General features: G+C 40.3%; 1 protein-coding gene across 1 annotated transcript in view; it reads right to left on the bottom strand.

The window, feature by feature from the left end:
- Positions 1–19904, bottom strand: part of TNPO1 (transportin 1) — a 54294-nt gene that overhangs the window by 28328 nt on the left and 6062 nt on the right. The window contains exons 4-6 of the mRNA XM_018070418.3: positions 6292–6441; positions 1222–1328; positions 106–239 (exon numbers count right to left, since the gene is read on the bottom strand). Of these exons, the coding sequence (XP_017925907.1) occupies positions 106–239; positions 1222–1328; positions 6292–6441 (391 nt within the window). The remainder of the gene's footprint in view (positions 1–105; positions 240–1221; positions 1329–6291; positions 6442–19904) is intronic.

Below are 19904 nucleotides of genomic sequence, written 5' to 3'. Positions count from 1 at the left end.
AAAACAAAGCAGGTTTTAAACAGCTCTACAAAATAGCAGCCTTGCTGCTCATGTAAATAAAATTTAAACATAAAGTCTACAGGTAAGCACAATATATAAACCTACCGTATTTTTGGACTGCTGTGCTTGAAAAACTGCAAGAACTTAGGTATCATGATATTGAGTGGCCGATCCAACACATCACTATCTAAAATTTCAGCAGAATCTTCACATATTTTCTGAAGAGCGCCAAAAGCACCCTGTTTAAAAATAAATAAGTAAACAAACAAATAAATAAATATATTCTTTCACATTCTGAAGAACACCAAATTTCAGACTTTGTATACAATAGGTAATTTCAGCACAACACAGTATATGTAGCTAGTTAACACTGTAAATGCAGCTAACTTAATATGGATTAAACTGAAATATCCTTAAAGGCATTTTATTTAAACCAGCATCTGCCAGCTCTCAAGCTGTGTGAGTCAGTAATGGATAAGTCGTAATTTTAGTTTTAGTGTTCAATGATCATCTATTCAATCATATTTTAAAAAATGTTTAAAAGCTAGCTCTTATTTGATAAATAAATAGAATGGGGCAGGAGTATCCAATTTAATTAGATATATAAATGTATTTCCTTTCATGATTTGTTATGGGGCAAAACAGAGATGACACTCAATTTGAGTTCGATTCTCAAGCGTTTTTTTCTTTTTCTGAGAGAAAGCACCACTAAAACACTAAACAAAAGCATGGTGTCTTGGACCATCAGTCATCTCTGAGGATCACTTTATACAAAATGTTTCATACACTTCCATGGAGATAATATCAAGTAATTCAAATTGTAAGCAATCACAGATCACTTTTCCAGATTAAGTTACAATAAGAATGAACTCACTTTTATGTAAGAGAAAATTCAGGGTCAACTTAATGACACTGATGATGCCTAAAAGACTAGTAACTTCAGGACACTTCTCAGCTGAGATACGCTAACTATCCATCTGCAATCTTATTCTGCTTTTATGCAAAAAACCTAAATTCATTTGAATGAACAGTAAGAACATGGACTGCAGGTAGAAAAGAAAGTATCAAACTGAGCCACTATTCCCCAAGGAGAACACATGGACACACATAAAGACACATAGAAATGCACACAATACTATACCTATACAAAGTCTCTGTGAAGAGAGATAAAAATAATCAAATTCAGATGATACTCTTTTAATTTTCTATAAATCTCCTTACCTCACAGGTATTGTAATCTTCAGAATCCAACAGGCTGCAAAGCTTTGGCAAGAGTTCTGGCCAATTCTGTAATTCCCCTTTTGAGGCAATGGTTGTTATCAGAATGCCTAAAGGAAACAGAATAATGAAGGAAATGAGATCTCACATACTTTCACATTGTTCATATCAATTTTTCTTATTTTTCTCCTCTCAGATATTGTAGGACTTAAGAGATTTCTTGTTTTGTTAAAAACTGGCATGCATAAAAAAAGGAAGCACATTTAATTGCACACGTTACTTGAAGGGCTTTGAAAAGCAAAGGTGGGTTGTTCCTTCCTGCTACCATGAAGGGCTCAGACATTAGAAATCAAGCACAAAGTAATTTCACTTAAGGAAATAATAATTTACAACATTTATACACATATATATGTATATAAAATAATAATTAAAAACATGGCAGGGCAACTTTGGCTCTAAATTTACTAAACACTGTGCAAGTCTGGACCTTCAATATAGAGTATCCACTTCAAGTCACCTCTTGTTTGTGATGATACAAAAGCATCAATGTGCCAATCTGTCAAATAAATTTACAACCAAGTGCTAAGTTATGTGTTCACAACTCTACTGTGTTTACATAGAATATTAAGGACAGATTCTAAGACCAAGATACCTAAAAAGAGCTTAAACACAGGCAAGTCATCCAGTTATGGGCTGTGAGATCCAGCAAACAGACAGGTCAGCCCAGAGAGTCACTAATTCTGTTTCCAGAAATCCCAGGAAAAACTAATTAGGTGACAAGAACAGGGAAGGTAGCTTATAAAACTAGGACTGAGTTTGTATGAGTTCATTTTGCCTCAACACAAAATGAAACAGGTAGCATAATCCATTCTGCTACTGGAAGTTACTGCTAAGGAGTATGAACATAGAAGAACTTGATACTACTACAGCCAGTAATCTCTCAAGTGAAAAGTGATGGGAAAAGCTTCCCAAGCTTTTTCTTTGAGCTAATCACAACATATCATTTTTCTTTGGAATAAAATGTTAAAATTCTTGTTAAATACACAAGAATACAGGACAACATCACAGAGTAAAGGACATTCTGGACAGGACACACAGCAACTAAACAATATTTTGCATCATGTTTCCTTTGATGCAACATGTTGGAGAACTCACACAGACAAAAGCACAAAAATTAAGACAGACGCCAAATACAGTTTTACAGCTCCAGAAGTAGTTTGTATACAGTTCTCTTCATAACTGCAACTGAATAGAAAAGATTCCCAAAAGCCTATGGAGATCTATGGAGTCTTAAAAAACTACATTTTTCCTGAATATTATCATCCTGTAAAGAACACCAGATGCATTAATAGAAAATACTCATCTTAGTGATGCTAGATCTTAACCACTTCTTTTTCTTTTATAAAAATAACAAAGTAAATTAACTGTCTTGCCTCCTAGTCAAAGCACCTAATTTGCAAAATTGTCTCTTTAACTTGATCTAGATCTGGCACAAGTTTGTTTGTACATTTAATACAAGTTCAGAAACAAATGTAAGAATGAAATTCCTGGACCTCCTCTGGACTAACATGTGACAGAAATCATTACAAGCCTCTAAGGGATAGGTAGTTTTAGGAAAAGAGTTGGCTGAAGATCTTTTCAAGGTCTAGAAGTGTTTTCAGAAGATGATAAATGCTCTGGCTATATTTGTAATATGTCCAAGCTTTCACAGCTGAAGGAAACTATTGAATTCAAAACCTACTTTCAGTGTTTTTCCAAAAGGCCTATTCCAGACAGCAACAGGACAAACTAGGAGGAAATACTTCCAGATGCATAGGCAAGAAGTGACTTGAGGCCACTGGCCCTTGCAACAGAGATGTATGCAGTTCAGATCATACATGCCATTACAAACTTTCCATACAGATCTGTGGGAAAGCCATTTAACACTGTGCTAGTGCTTTTGAAATGTTAAAGAGACACTTTGGCAGAGACAAAGAAAAAAAGAGAGTAATATCGGACTACCAGGAACTTAGAGAGGCAACTGTTATAGCATTTGACACTTTGCAAAAGGTTTTAAGAACAATCAGGAAGCAGCCACATAAAACTAAGTTTCAGGGACTTATGTTCATGCTAAAAAGAATCTTCATCGGTTTCCAATAAGCATCATTTTCCAAAAGCGAAATTTTCCCTACACACCTTCTGCTTCATTTGGCCAGCAGGGGACAGAGACACCAGAGAAAAGACCAACACTTTCATGGCTTTCTCTGCAACACTTCAGGTCCAGAAATATGGGCATCAGAGAATAATCAAAGTAAAGAAATAAATCAGTTTAGTAGCCTGAAGCTTTTTGACAGGTTTGGGCTAGACAAGGCCCTTCCTTCTGACCAACATACTAAGCAACACGGTTAGCAAGCTGAAACTGAAAGTCTTTATAAAGATGGTCTTTGATTTGTAATTAACTTCAAAACAGTATTACAGAATCTTTTGATATTTCACTTGACAAATGTGAAATCTAACTAATATAGCAACTGGGCTAATTAAGCAGTAAATACACAAGAGAACAAACTCCAGAGGGATGTCAGAAATTGTTAAAAACATAAGCTTACTTGTTTTGACAACATCTTTTATGTCACTGTTTCAATTACATGTAACCTTAGTTTATAGGATCAATTCTACAATGAAAAATTTAACACAAAGAAAAAGCAGCTATGCTTCATTACTTTTATGCCAATAATAGGACAGGGGGAAGGCTGGGATTTTGAGTGTGGTTCTTGGAGACCCTGTAGCTCCTAAAGTTGATTTCTGAACTCCTTAACTCTTAAAAGCTGAATTTCATAACAAAATTTCCCCTCAGAGGGCAATCATTAGCTTTCAATTTCCTCCTGCAGTGAAGCTCTCCAGTCCTACTACTAGTCTTAAATGCTCAAACTATTTTTCCTGCTTGTGTTTAAACGGAGCTACCACTAAGGTCATGCCTTAGACTAGAATCCTTAGCAAGTTTTAAGAACAGTTGCAGGTACTTCCAAAAGAGATGCATTTATATCCTGGTAAATTTGTGCTTTCTCATAAATGCAGCTTGAACTTGAATCCATATTTCAAGATCAGCACACAGGGTTTTAAAACCTGTACCACACAGTACAGAGAAGTTACACTCTGTTACTCCATTGGGGATTAAAATAAGGATAAGCTAAGTAAGGATGCAATAATGTGCAGTTATCATTTGGTCTCTAAGTCACAGTTCTAAAATCAACTCTATTACCATGCTCGTTCTCCTCAGCAAAGTGACTTTGAAGGACAGGATTAGTCAGCTTGCCTCTGTCTTGGCCAAAAGGTATCAGCTTTCATCTGGCTAGTACTAGATGCTGGAGACCACAGAGCGAATCCTGCATTAAATCTTCTCTGATTCTTTATTTTGATGTACTTATTCATCTTGCTCTTAGAATCCCTCAGATCTTATTTGCAATTGGCTCATTAAATTGACAGTGCTTAAACTGCAAAAGCCAATACTCATCAAAAAGGGCAGCTCTAACTTGCACATGCCAACTCATGCTAAGAAGCCAGTCTAGGTAGGTAGTAATATATTTACAGCTAAGTAGTACCAAGAAACGAGCAGGTACCAGACCAACATCATTACTGAGAGAGAGAGCTCCAGAGATCCAACAATTCAAACAGAGAGCACAACACACATGCTAAACAGCTTATGCAAGCATATAGTTCATCAGTTGCTACCATCTTCAGAGTTCATATATGCTGAAAAATCCCTGCAAAGATCAGTAAAAGCTGAACAATAACTGAGCTACTAATCCACAAGCACTTTGTACCAGGAGAAACTAAACAGTAACTACTTGAAAACAAACGATCCCTGCCTCCCTCAAAAAATTACCCCACAGATCGTCACCAAACAAACCTAAGACAGCAATCCAAGTGGAACTAGAATATTTTCTTTAGTCAGCTCCACTGTACTCCACTGAAAACTCCTGTGAACAAACAAGTGAGAGTGACTCTTCTACAACCTGAAATCCAAATGTACCTGCCACTCAAAGACATGGAACATGGAACATTAATATGGAACATTATGGAACATTAATAAATATGGACCATTAATAAAATTCATTGTAAAGCAGCTTCACAAGTGACAAGACAGCAGGAAAAAGCTAAGAAATGAGTATTTTTCTCTAGAAGGAATCGTATAGAAAAAGCAAAGGGTTCTAAAGGAACAGTAACTGGTAGGTTATTTTATAAGGAGTCAGCTGATACAAGCTGAGTTTCTTTCTGAAGTGACATCCATATCCATTTTCTTGAGAGTATTCAAATATATATTTTATGTTTTTCTAGTTTTTGAGCAGAAAAGGAAAATTACTACAATACTGGAGAAAATCATATTCTCAAAGAGCAGACAGAAAACCAACTTTACCTTGAAATAAGTTAAAATAATACAAATATGCACAATTTATGGAAGATGTATACCAAAACAAAGTATTTACAAAATCAGAAATTTGTGTAACAAAAAAGAAACTTCTCACTGGAACTAGATGATCTTTAAGGTCTCTTAACCATTTTATGATTCCATGTACACCACACTTTATCTAGTATTTTGTGACAGAAGGTATTTAAGAACAGAACCTCCTTATGTGAATGCCTTATGCATAGTACGATGATTCCCTGAAGGGATGTGCATTTGTGTGCATATGGGCAGTGGGGTGCAGGAAATCAACTAAAGGAAGTGTTTCCTTGATGTAACCAGAGTAATGAAATAGTTAAGTCAGACTTTTACCTTATTCCCGTTTTTCGGTTGAGAAGCTGGCAGCAAGCTCAATTTTAGTAGATTCAAAGAAACTTACATTCAGTTATATTTCACAAAATATGAACTGAATTGCTGTATCAATTCTAAGATAATAAGAATCAAAAGTGTGACTTTTTATATTCTCAGTAAAGAAAAATACTAAAATATGGTGAAATGTATCATTAAAATCTGATAATTATCAGAAGCAAACACTTTTAGGAGTTTAATAACTGTTTATGTCACTAGTGCAGCTCCCACCCATATCAGTAACATTTTCAGTATGAAGAATGCATTAATAAGAGCAAACTTACCTACAGTAGCTCTAATTAAGGGGGAGGAATCACCAATGTTGTTCAGACATTCACTTTTAATGAAGTCAGTTACCCCATTTGGAAAGTTGTGAAAATGTGCTTTTACGTTATTCTTCAAGATAAGACCACTCAAGGAACGTGTTGGCTCATCTGCAACAGAAAGTAATTACAGTCAACCTTCAATCAGCTCACAGGAATAAAGCAGATTTCCAGAACAACGCAAAAAGATTAAAGCTTATATAGAGATATTAATCTTCATTCCCTTATCTCTCCTTTCAGCTACACCCAGAGAACGTTTTCAGGTTCAGAATACACAAATCAGAGGACTGGGCAATCACCAACCATATGAAGTTCAACATGGGAAAGCGTTGGATTCTGCACTTGGGATGGGGCAACCCTAGATGTATGTACAGACTGGGGAATGAGACACTTGAAAGCAGTGCCACAGAAAAGCACCTGGGGGTCCTGGTCAATGGCAAGTTGAATCTGAGTCAGCAGTGCCCTGGCAGCCAGGAGGGCCAACCATGTCCTGGGGGACATCAGGCAAAGCATCGCCAGCCGGTCGAGGGAGGGGATTGTCCTGCTCTGCTCTGCACTGGGGCGGCCTCACTTGAATATTGTGTGCAGTTTGGGGCACCACAGTATGAGTAATATGTAAAGCTATTAGAGAGTGTCCAAAGGAGGGCAACAAGAATGGTGAAGGGCCTTGAGGGGAAGCTGTATGAGGAGTGGCTGAGGGCACTTGGTCTGTTCAGCCTGGAGGAGATTGAGGGGAGAACTCATCACAGCCTACAACTTCCTCATGAGGGGAGAAGAGGAGGGGCAGGCACTGATCTCTTCTCTGTGGTGACCAGTGACAGGACCAGAAGGAATGGCCTGAAGTCATGTCAGGAGAGGTTTAGGTTGGATATTAGAAAAAGGTTCTTCCCCCAGAGGGTGGTTGGGTGCTGGAACAGGTTCCCCAGGGAAGTGGTCACAGCACTAAACCTGACAGAGTTCGAGAAGCATTTGAACTTGGGCACATGGTGTGATTCTTGGGGTGTCCTGTGCAGGTCCAGTACTTGGACTTGATGATCCTCGTGGGTCCTTTCCCACTCAGCATATTCTGTGATACACTTTTCCTATTTATTCAATATCAGAATATCAGTGTTACAAACTCTACATTTTAAGAAAAAATTTTGAATAGACATATAGGCAAGAAATATATCTGAAGTCACAGGATATAGAAGACTCATTAAAGACATTAGTTAGCAGAAGACAGACATTTTAATTATACTGACTAGCTTGCTGCAACACTGATACTGTAAGGAACTGATGACAAACCTGCTTTCACCATAGTATGATACAGAAGTCATGTAGGGACTATGTAGTAAAACCGCTACCCTCTAATCCCACAGAAATAGAGTGCTCAATCTTTTTAGAAAATGAAGTACAGTAATTCCTTCAGAAATTAGCTATTCTATTGAATCTATTAAATTAATAATTAGAGAGAGAAGGAAAAAAAATCTTTAAACAGTGTTAACAGGTAAGTGTTACACAGTGTGAACCATAAGAAAAATGCAGCTAGAATTGACCTGAACCAAGTAAGAATTTAAGTTCAGGCAACAGTTTCAGTTCTTTTCACTGAACTTTCTCTAAGTTACTGGGCCAAGTGGAAGAATTGGAGAAGAGTAGCTTAGATTTTTCATTTATAGTGGAGCAGATTCATGTTTGTTTCTTCAACCAAGGGCACGAGTAACTTGGTATTAGTTCTGAAATATGCTGAAAGAGAAATCTGAATGTTCTATATAGAAAGTGTTAGTTTACAGTATAAGAAAATTTAAATTCACAGTTTACAGCAACCCTTATCAGCACTGGAAGCTACTTTTAATCAGCATTTTAATCACCTGTTTGACTTTTTTGTATAAAGTGCTGATTTGGGTGAAATAAGGAAACTTCTTTTGTGCCAAGAATTAGTTTACACATGGATCTATTCCAGCCCTTCAAAACTATTAATATTCTAACAGAAATAAGGATAAGCAAAATAAGAGATACAACTTTCAAATTTAAAGTACTTTCAAACTAAAGTTACTGCATCACAACACCAAGACTCTCAGTACACCGCACTGACTGACAGACACTGGACACTTTATATATGTGGTCTCTGCTAGTTGGCATAGAAATACCACTTTTCAGAAGAGAGGAGTTTGTTTGGCTGATTAGAGATTAAAATTCTTTTTTATAAACTGATTTTGAGTGCTAAAACCACTGCCATCATATTTCAGTTCTCCTAAAGAAGAATCAGTTATAATGCTCCATAACTATGAATGCATTGATATATAAACAAGTATAGTCTTTGGAATTCAGTAAGTTTATAAACCATGAAGCCATCCAATGACTACATATTTGAAACAATTCTACAACTTTATCTACTGTTTTAAATACTCACCACCTTCTAAACAATGTAAAAATTAAAACTTATTTCACTTGCAAAGTACTGCATTTCAAGGGCCAGAAACTTTTCTGGGAGAACAGAGAAGGAGGGAAGAAAGGGTTTATTATTTTAAATAAAATACTAAAGACTGTATGCATGGACAAACTTTTCCCAACCACAGAACTTATTTGTGAGCTGTATTAGGATTGTTATTTGGCAAGTCAAATCAAGTAATTTTGTAAATGTTTAAAAACTTTCAAAGATATCATCAGTAAAGATATGGTAGAGATTGACCTAAAGAAAGAAGTTATCACTTGAACTCTTTATCAGTCTCAAGTATGCTTGACATGGTCTCTGAATCAAAAGTGAAATCTTCACATCAACTCTTACACCACTATAGTACGTCAAACTCTGTTTTACGGAGCTGTCATGCAGTAATAGGTACACAGACATCTTCAAGAAATCCAATCTTCCATCAATTAGTACTATGATTTAAAATTATGCCTGGCGAGAAAAGAAGCCAAGGGACTTCTTTAATTTCCACGTTTTAAAACCTTGCAAGCCACAACAAGCTGCAGCAGCAGCAACTACAGATACTAAATACAACAGTTACTGTAAATCTGTATCAACTATCAGTATCTTCGTGGGGTGAAAGAAATCAGAATGACAACCAAAGTCTGATTAGAATACACTAAATCAGCCACTATAAACTCCAAAATGAAAATAGTAAGTAGTGCACTAAAGAAAACCATTAATCTTTTAGAATGCCTGGCTACAGCTACAAAATGGATAAGGCAACAGTTTCAATTTAACCAAGCAGAGATACATACACTATTAAGTTCCCTGTGTCAGAAACAGACAGATTAGTCAGTTGGTTTAGATAAAAATCAAGGTCACATTAAGGTGAAACTTCAGGACCATTTTTTTCCTTCATGAACTATCCTAGGGTGTGCAGCAGCTTGAAACATCTTTAATGCAGTCCTTCAGGCAAGATAACAAAAAGACTATTCTTCATAGCAGGTGATTATCTGTTATCTGCAACAAAGATTCCATGCGATTCACAGTAGAAGTTGCATCTCTGACAAATGAAAAAAAAGTACCGAAGCAAGAATAAAGATTAAAAACAAAAAGCAAAGACAATTATCACCATACTGAGAGGTGACAAGCAGAAATCATAAAGAAGGACTTTGTGCTAAACAAACACCAACTACTTCAGACAGAGAAGCAGCACAGAATCTGATTTTCAAGCATTAAAAAAATCCCAAACAAATCACACCATAGTCAAAATCTTAGTTTGAGAAAAAATCTTCTAATACAACTGCACAAAGGTATTTATGGAATCCAGAGTGTTCAGTAACTTGACAGCTGGACTGTCAGAAGACAGAAACATAGGTCTGGATGGAGTTCTTGCTGTAACACCAAGATTACAAGCTGATGGCCTAAGAGCTGAGTAAGACACTCCTCCATCTTCATAGATTCTATGATTAGTTCTGACAGCTATATGCTTCAGCCATCAAAAAAGCTCACAGTCTTGCCTCCTTCTATCTCAGTCAACCTGGAAGTATAGAGAGTGGATAAGAACCTAAAGTACAAGAAAAAGAAGGAAAGTGAAGCAGACCTCTCGCATTTGGTATCATCTTCAGTGCTAAAACAGTTCATCAGCTGAAAATTCCTCTCTCACATTCCCTCACTTCATAATAAAACCATGTAACATAATCATCATTTGGTTCTCAGCAAATTTTCAATTGCTTTACAGAGCAAATGGATGCATATGCACATAATGCACATATTAATTATTCTAGGGCTACTGCAGTGCTTTTAAGAACCAAAGTGTGCCCTCAAACAGTCCTATTTCCTCTAATGAGGGTTTGTATGACACAGGGTGCATATGTGAAAGCAACAGGTTTTTGTAACTCAAGTCCCCATGAGCTATGTTTCACCATGCCTTTAGAATCATAGAATAGTTTGGGGTGGAAGGCACCTCTAAAGGTTATCTCATCCAACCCCCTCACCATAGGCAAAGACATCTTCAACTAGACCAGGTTGCTCAGAGCCCAGTCCAATCTGACCTTGAATGTTTTGAGAGATGGGGCACCCACAACTTTTCTGGGCAACCTGTTCCAATGTCCTACCATCCACGTTCTAAAAAATTTCTTCCTTATTTAAACCAACTTTCTTTTAGTTTAAAATCATTACACCTTGTCCTATCACACCTTGTCCCCACTAAAAAGTTTGTTCCTGTCTTTCTCATGGGTCCTGTATTAAGTACTGAAAGGCTGCAGTGAGGTCTTTCCAAAGCCACCTCTTTCCCAGGCTGAACAATGCCAGCTCTCTCAGCCTTTCCTCATAGTAGAGGTGCTCCAACCCTCTGATCATCTTTGTGACCCTCCTCTGGCTGGACCTGCTCTAACACGTCCATATCCTTTCTGTGCTATGCTAGATTACTAAAAGAACTAAGTAACTGGGATGATGTAGTGGGTTTCTGTGGCTGGGTTTTGGTAGCAGGGGGGGGCTACAGGGGTGGCTTCTGTAAGAAGTTGCTAGAATCTCCACCTGTCTGGTGGAGCCAATGCCAGCCGGATCCAGGATGGACTTCCTGCCACTGGCCAAGGCCAAGCCAATCAGGAGTAATAGTAATGCCTCTGTGATAACATATTTAAGAATAGAAGGTTATGGCACAGAAAGAATTCCAGCCAGGGAAGAGCAGAGTGAGAACATGGGAACAACAATGCAGACACCAAGGTCAGTGCAGAAGGAAGGGGAGGAGGTGCTCCAGGAGCTGGAGCTGAGGCCCTGCAGCCCGTGGTGCAGACCGTGGTGGAGCAGCTGTGCCCCTGCAGCCCACGGAGGAACATCGGGGTGCAGAGACCCACCTGCAGCCCATGGAGGAGCCCCTGCTGGAGCAGGTGGATGCATGAAGGAGGCTGTGAACCCGTGGGAGGCCCAAGATGGAGCAGGGTCCTGCTGGAGACCTGCAGCCCGTGGAGAGGAGCCCACGCTGGAGCAGATTTTTCCTGCGTAGGACTTGTGGCCCCTGTGGGGGACTCATGTTGGTAGAGCTCACCCATGAAGGACTGCACCCCATGGAGGAGTGACCCACATGACAGCAGTTTGGGAAGAACTGCTGCCTGAGGGATGGACTCACGCTGGAGAGGTCCATCAAGGACTGTCTCCTGTGGGAGGGACCCCACGGGAGCAGGGGAAGGGCTCCTCTCTCTGAGCAGCGGCAGAAACAACAACTGACCGAAACCCCCATTCCCTGTCCCCCTGCACCACTGGGGGGGGGAAGGGAGAAGATGGAAGGAAGGAAGGGTGGGGGGAAGGTGTTTTTAAGACTGTTTTTTTTCTCACTCTTTGGCTCTTATCTTGTTAGTAATAAATTTAAGTATTATCCCCACTTTGAGTCTGTTTTGCCCATGAAAGTAACCCATAAGTGACCTCTCCCAGCTGTTATCTCAACTCATGAATCCTTAGCTGTTTTTTTTTCTCTCTCCTGTCCAGTTGCAGAGGGGGAGTGAGAGAGTGGCTTCAGTAGGTACCTGGCATCCAGCTAGGGTCAACCCACCTCAGATGAGAATAGCATTTGTCCATTCACAAGCTGTGATAAAACAATTTATGAGCATGGCTATATTTTGCTGAATTACTCTTGTGATATTGGCAACATTCAACATTGGGGTGAGACTTTAACTGCCTATCAATCTCTATCTTAAAGCTGTTAAGTCTTTCTCAGAAATAAGCTGTCATTCTATGTTTCAAGTAGCGATTTGGATTTACTATCTACAAATACAAAATGTGTATTGACAGTGACTAGTGTCACTTGTACATGAAGATTTCTGATGCATTAATGAGACTGTCTCTGTTAAAAGAGGTAAAATAAAAAAAAATAAGGATCCCACCACAGCAGTGTAGTAGGAAGCAGAAAATTAGTTAATTTCTTCTGTCCTAACATATAAGAATATGATATAGAAACAGCTTAATGAGCTTCTTGGCAGCAAAAATTCCTGCTTTTTTTGATTCTAGACCATACTTTAGGTATAACACTTTTGACTTAAACTGATATGGTTTACTACCATGTCAGAGGGTGGAGTGATGATATTTCAAAACATTCAGTGTATCTGAACACATCAATGACCTTGAAACGTAGTGACTAGTCTGAAATTAATCAGTGCTCTCAATTGACTCGTGAGTCATGGAAAATAATTTAACACAATTGCCTAAGCTAAGGAATGTCCGTAAGGCACCAAAACAAAGCTGGAAATGTTCTGCTGATGCTGAGTTTTGCATATTTACTGAATAATAACTAGCAACAGCTCTGCTTCTGAAGACAGTGTTGTAAAAGTGAACTGTGGACAATATGGGAAGAGTATTGAACTGCTGATCAACAATTAACTTGTTGGTTATTGCACTGACTTTATTTGGCAAGGTTTTGGTAGCGGGGTGGGGGATGCAGAGGTGGCTTCTCTGAGAAGCTGCCAGAAGTTTCCCCCAAGTCAAACAGAGCCAGTGACAAACAGCTCCAAGACAGACCTGCTGCTAGCTAAGGGTAAGCCCATCAGCAGTGATGGCATCACCTTTGGGATAACAGCAAAGAAGTAGGTGCTGATCTCTTCACTCTCATGACCAGTGACAGGACTGAAGGAAATTGCATGAAGCTGAGTCAGGGGAGATTTAGGCTATAAGGAAAACGATTTTCACCCAGAGGGTGGTTGAGCACTGGAATAGGCTTCTCAGGGAAGTGGTCACTGCACCAAGCCTGTCAGTCCAAGAAGTGTTTGGACAATGCTTTCAGGCACATGGTGTGATTCATGGGCTGTCCTATGGAGGGCCAAGAGTAGGACCTGATGATCCTGATGGGTCCCTTCCAACTCAGCATATTCTATGATTCTGTGATTCTCTGATTTAAGAAGGGAAAAGAGTTACTGCACAAGAGCAATTGCAGCCAGAAAGAGAGGGGTGAGAATATGTGAGAGAAACAGCCCTGCAGACACCAAGGACAGTGAGGAAGAAGGGGCAGGAGATTCTCCAGGCAGTGGAACAGATTCCCCTGCAGACCACGGTGAGACAGCAGGTCCCTCTGCAGCCCATGGAGGGAGCAGATATCCACCTGCAGCCATGGAGGACCCAGTGCCAGAGCAGATGGATGCCTGAAGGAGGTTGTGACCCTGTGGGAAGCCCACACTGGACCAGTGTCTGTTCCTGAAGGACTGCACTTCATGGAAGGGTTCCCCACTGCACAGCTTGTGGAGAACTGCAGTGTGTGGAAAGCACTCAGGTTTCAAAGGCTTGTGGGGGACTGTCTCCTGTGGGAGGGACTGCACACAGGAGCTGGGGATGAATATAAGGAGTGCTCCCCCTGAGGAGGAAGGAGCAGCAGAGACAATATATGATGAACTAACAACAGGCCCCATTTTCCATCCCCCTGCACCAGTGGGGGACAGGAGGTAGAGAAAACTGGGAGTAAAGTTAAACCCTAGAAGAATGGAGGGGTGGGAGGAAAGTTGTTTTTAAGATTTGGCTTTATTTCTCATTACCTTACTCTGATTTGATTGGTAATCATCATCATCATGGCTGGGCTTCACGAACGAAGATTTAGGAAGACTCTATCCACATTTGTTACAGGCACGCTGGTGGTTAATGAGGCCAATACGAGATAGACATATCCGATGGCAAAAGGCACAGCAGAAAGACTCCTTAGATGGTGTATTCTGCAAGACACGGTTCTTTCTGCATTGCCTTTTCTCCTCGAGAGTGATCCTGCGTGTGTTCTCAAAGGAGACAGTTGAAAGATCACCACCTCCCTAAGATCTTGCTTTATGGTGAACTTGCCACTGGCTGCCACAAGAGAGGAGCCCTGAAGAGAAGATACAAGGACTCTCTGAAACAACATCTCAGCCTTGGCCATACTGATCATCATAACTGGTCTACTCTGGCCTCCAGTCAGCAGGCCTGGAGACACACCATCTATAACGCTGCTGATTGGTAATAAGCTGAACTAATTTCCTCACGTTGAGTCTGTTTTGCCAGAGTCAGTAATTGGTGAGTGATCTCTCCCTGTCCTTATCTCAACCCATGAGACTTTTGTTATATTCTCTCTCCCGTGTCCAGCTGAGGAGAATGACAGAGCGGCTTTGGCGGGCACCTGGCATCCAGCCAGGTCAACCAACTACAGTTAGTTATAGAAGATTCTGTATTCCAACTAATAATGAACACACATCAATTAGAATGCCAAAATTTGTACATCTCTACAGGCTTGCAAAACCAGGAAAAGTTTAAAGAACTAATCCTCTGGTTTCATTCCTACTTTCAGCTTCTCTACCAAATCTCCACAAACTGGGTGCCTCAGCACTTTTCCTCTCTCATGTAATTTTATGTATCATCTCCTACTGCAGCAGTTAAATCAGTGCTAGAATTCTATTAAGAGTAGAAGAATCATTAATAAGAAATACAGATTCAGCAAAATGGGAGCATGATTCACTACAAGATCCCAAACCACATAACAAATGCAGGACAGGGCTGTAGTTCGAGAACATTTTAAAAGTAACGTCATCTCTTCTTTGGTATTTACTTTTTGAGGGCCGGGGGGAGGATGACAACATGGACTTTTGCACTTAGTCAAGTGCATAGGAAAAGGAAATTATGAGGTTTGCAATGGAATTTGCTTAGACAGCATCTGGCAGTGAGAGAATACATTTTTAGAGTCATTAATCCATCTGAAGAAATGACCTGGTCAGATGAGTAGAAGTTTTGTCACTCTCTGAATATATCAAAGGTGAATGGTATATATATCAAAATATGTGACAATTTGTCATTTGAACAGCTGTTAGTAGAAGGATTACTTGGATAAGTAAAATAAGGCTGTGTTATCAAATTGAGTCATTCAGAACCCAGTACTGGGTTCTGAGTATTGGGAAACACAAGCTACAGGGCACTAACAACATTGGTGCTGTATAGGGTGCTTCCCAGAGAAATTTTTGACTACTTCTCCTTCTGCCTATATTCTATAGGTATAGCTTAAGAGAAACTTGTGTGGTAGCATGCAAGCATAAGTCTTGTTTTATGGCCCGACTGCTTTGTTTCTCTGATATCCTTACTTGCCAGTAAGGCTTCTTCCCCTAATATGCCCTTAATGCACTATTAATAAAAAGAAAATCTTCTCCTTTTTACTTCCTAGGGCTATACTCAGTGCATTTCCTTTTTTTTTTTAATTCTGACGGACTTTTCTGGACACTAGAATCAGATTTTCAATTAGCAGTATTAGGTTGCACTCTGATAAACATCAGAACATAATTTTGGCACTAGTGGAGGTGTTCTTCCTAAGTAGCTCGTAGTAATAAAATGGAGAGCACAGACTGCTTTTAATTCAATATACCTTTATACATTTAATCTTTCATTTTTGTTACTATTTTAGGAACTTAGATCCTTTTGTCTTTTTTTTGGCTACATGCGAGTTCTTACTAGGAAGGCTAAGAGTACCAGTGAAAAAGAAGCTTTGCTGTGTGACCAGGCTGCTCTTCCTCTTCTGAGCAATTAGAAATCCATCTTCAGTCTCTTTAGTTTTCAGTTTCTACCTACAACTTCATCAGCCTCCTTTCTTTCTGGAGAGGAAAATGAGAAAACTGGGAGCACTTGCCATTTTGGAATGCTTAAAGCTCATGAGACTTACAGTTTGCCAGAGTTACCTCTTATCAGTAGTGTATCTACTGATTGAGAGAAGATCATCTATCACTTGAAGTTATGTGACTGCTTTTTCCTTGGAGATACCAAAATAAAAATTTGTCCTGTTGAATCTACACTTGCTTGAGCAGCCAGTATGTGAGACTTCAGATAAAGCAGACAACCTCACTGGAAAGTAATGTTGCCCAGTCCACCGCTGTAAGGCTAAGCTGTTATAAACTCCCTACATGACTGAGTGCAGACGGCAGTCACTGTTGTTATCTGGGATCAAGCACCTCCTCAGGTTTGCAGATGACATGAAGCTGAGTGGTGCAGTTGACACAACAGAAGGAAGGGGTGCCATCCAGGGAGAACTGGACAAGTTTAGAATTGGGCCCACGAGAACCTCATGAGGCTGAACAAGTTCAAGTGGAGTTGCTGCACCTGGGTCAGGGCAATCCCAGATACAAATACAGACTGGGAGAAGAAGCCATTGAGAACAGTCCTGCAGACAAGGACTTGGAGGTTCATACAGATAAAAACTGGTCATGGGACATGACCCAACAATGTGTGCTCACTGCCCATAAAGCCAAACATATCCTGGGCTGCATCAAAGGCAGCGTGGGCAGCAGGTCGAGGGAGGTGATTCCACCCCTCCACGCTGCTCTAGCGAGACCCCACCTGGAGCACTGCATCCAGCTCTGGGGTTCCCAGCATAGGAAGGGCATCAACCTGTTCAAGCAAGGCCAGAGGAGGGCCCCCAAGATGGTTACAGGCATGGAGCACCTATTCTATACGGAAAGGCTGAGAGAACTGGGTTTGTTCAGCCTGGAGAAGAGAAGGCTTTCTCTTTACTCAGCTGTAGCCTTTCAGTACTCAAAAGAGGGAGAGTGATTTCTTCCACTGGCAGATAGTGATAGGACAGGAAGAATGTTTTTAAACTAAAAGATTAGATGCTAGAAAGAGATTCTTTACGCAGAGGATAGTGAGGGATTAGAATAGGTTGCCCAGAGAGGTGGTGCATACCCCATCCCTGGAAGTGTTCAAGGCTGGGTTGGATAGGCCCTGAGTAATGTGATGTAATGAGCTGCATGCATCCCTGCCCATGGCAGAGGAGTTGGAACTAATCTTTACTGTCCCTTTCAACCCAAACCATTCCATCATTTTTTGATGATTACGTAACTGTCATAGCACAGTTGTTCCTGAATGCCTATTCAAAGCAGAAGGCAAAGCTGAGTACCTGAGCTTCATGCAGTTCTGAAGGGAGAGAATTATGTCATTACTGAAGGAGAAGAAAGGAGTTTAAAATGCTTTGCAAAAGCAGGAGTAATGCTTAGCCTATTATTAGCATCAAACTGTGGAATCATGATGTGTGTTTTCTGTAGACAGTAAACAAACTCAGTTCTGTAGCTGGTAAAAATACTGGGGGTACTACTATCAGTAATATTAAAAGTATTTGGGTTTTTTCTGGGTTTCACTCCCTTCTGACATTAAAGGAAAGGTGTTTCAATCTGTACATGAGAAGTGGTAATGTGCATTCCTTTATTAGGCCAGATTTGGCTTCATGAAAGTGGTCAGCTATCCAATTGCACCTGGCCCAGCACTACAAGCTAACAAACACACTGAAATGCCTCACAGCAAGTATGCTTTCTGAAAATCTAGAAAGAGGTGGTGATATTGCTTCCTAGGAGCCATCACAGACCAAACCAGACCAGCACATAGCCTTTCAAGCAGGAGGCACATCAGAACTGCATTGAATTAAATACTGCTTGGTGAACAGAAGTGCCTTTAGAAACACCAGCAACACTTTCCCTTTCTGTAGGAAAACACTCCATAGGAATGCTTGATACTGGCATTTTAAGTACACTTAGGTTTGACACGAGAAAACCACCAAACATCACTGAGTAAGAAAGTTTGATTTTTAAAAAAGCATTCAAAGAAATACACATTGCAGTAGACTATATTCAGCTTGTAAGACACGATAAGGAATGGCTTGAAATAGCTGGCTAAATACCTCAAACTTACCCCTAAAGATTTATTTGAAGGCCAAACCAGACATTACCTAAGACTAGTTGAGCTTCAGATAATGACGTAGCAATGCTTTCCTAGTATGGGCTTCAGGGACAGGGAAAGAAACAATAATGGAGATCCCATACTCCTGATTCTGGATGTTCAGAATATGGAGCTCCAGGAAAGCATCCCAGAAGCACTGAACCACACAACACAATCCACAACCCAACTAATTTTCTTTCAAGACTTTAAACAAATAATCTATTAGGAAAAGCCTTTTCCTTAAACCTGCACTACAATATCCCTACAGAAGCATGCAAAGGAATAATTAGCCAGCATACTGGGGAAAACCATGGAATTTCTAGTGATCTGATAAAATAATTATCTCCTAATAGGTAAACTAAGCAAGTTTGCCAAATTGGGAGGAGTTGCTGACTTCTTCAGTGGCAGGGAGGCCCTGCAGAGACACCAAGACAAGTTGGAGGGCTGGACAATTACTGAATTGAAGTTTAACAAATTCCAGATTCTGCACCTGGGATGGGGCAACCCTGGGAGGTAAGTACAGACTGGGGAACAAGAGGCTGGAGAGCAGCCCCACAGACAGGCATGTGAGTCCTGGTTGATGGCAAGTTGAATATGAGTCAGCAGTGCCCTGGCAGCCAGGAGGGCCAATCCTGTCCTGGGGGGCATCAGGCAAAGCATTGCCAGTCGGTCGAGGGAGGGGATTGTCCCGCTCTGCTCTGCACTGGGGCGGCCTCACCTTGAATATTGTGTGCAGTTTTGGGCACCACAATATAAGAAAGATATTGAGCTCTTAGAGAGTGTCCAAAGGAGGGCAATGAAGATGGTGAAGGGCCTTTAGAGGAAGCTGTAGGAGGAGCAGCTGAGGTCACTTGGTCTGTTCAGCCTGGAGAAGAGGAGACTGCAGGGAGACCTCACTGCAGTCTACAACTTCCTCATGAGGGGAAGAGGAGGGGCAGGCACTGATCTCTTCTCTGTGGTGACCAGTGACAGGACCTGAGGGAATGGCCTGAAGTCATGTCAGGGGAGGTTTAGGCTAGAGATGAGAAAAACATTCTTCCCCCAGAGGGTGGTTAGGCACTGCAACAGGTTCCCCAGGGATTGGTCACAGCACCAAGCCTGACATAGTTCAAGGAGCGTCTGGACAATGCTTTCAGACACATGGTATGGTTTTTGAGGCTGTCCTAGGCAAGGCCAGGACTTGGACTCAATGATCCTTGTGGGTCCCTTCCAACTCAGCATATTCTTTGACTCTATTTTTCCCTTGAGATATTTATGCACCTCAATTACTTTATGCATTGATTAGTAAAACTCTTTTTGTAATTTTTCATATATCTGAACTTCAAAGAAAAAAATAGTTCGCTACTTTTTAAGTAGGACACTATATATGGTATGCAGTATTGTATACTATAAGGGCACACTAATCTGATGATTTCTGAATGGTGATGCAATCAGATTCACTGCTTGACAATTATTTTTGTATATTTAATGGTGACATTAAAGTGTGGTGATTGTA

This window comes from Manacus vitellinus, unplaced genomic scaffold (genome assembly GCF_001715985.3).
Source record: "Manacus vitellinus isolate BGI_N305 unplaced genomic scaffold, ASM171598v3 scaffold_18_pilon, whole genome shotgun sequence".
Taxonomy (NCBI): domain Eukaryota; kingdom Metazoa; phylum Chordata; class Aves; order Passeriformes; family Pipridae; genus Manacus; species Manacus vitellinus.
This window is presented reverse-complemented; position numbering and strand designations above follow the sequence as displayed.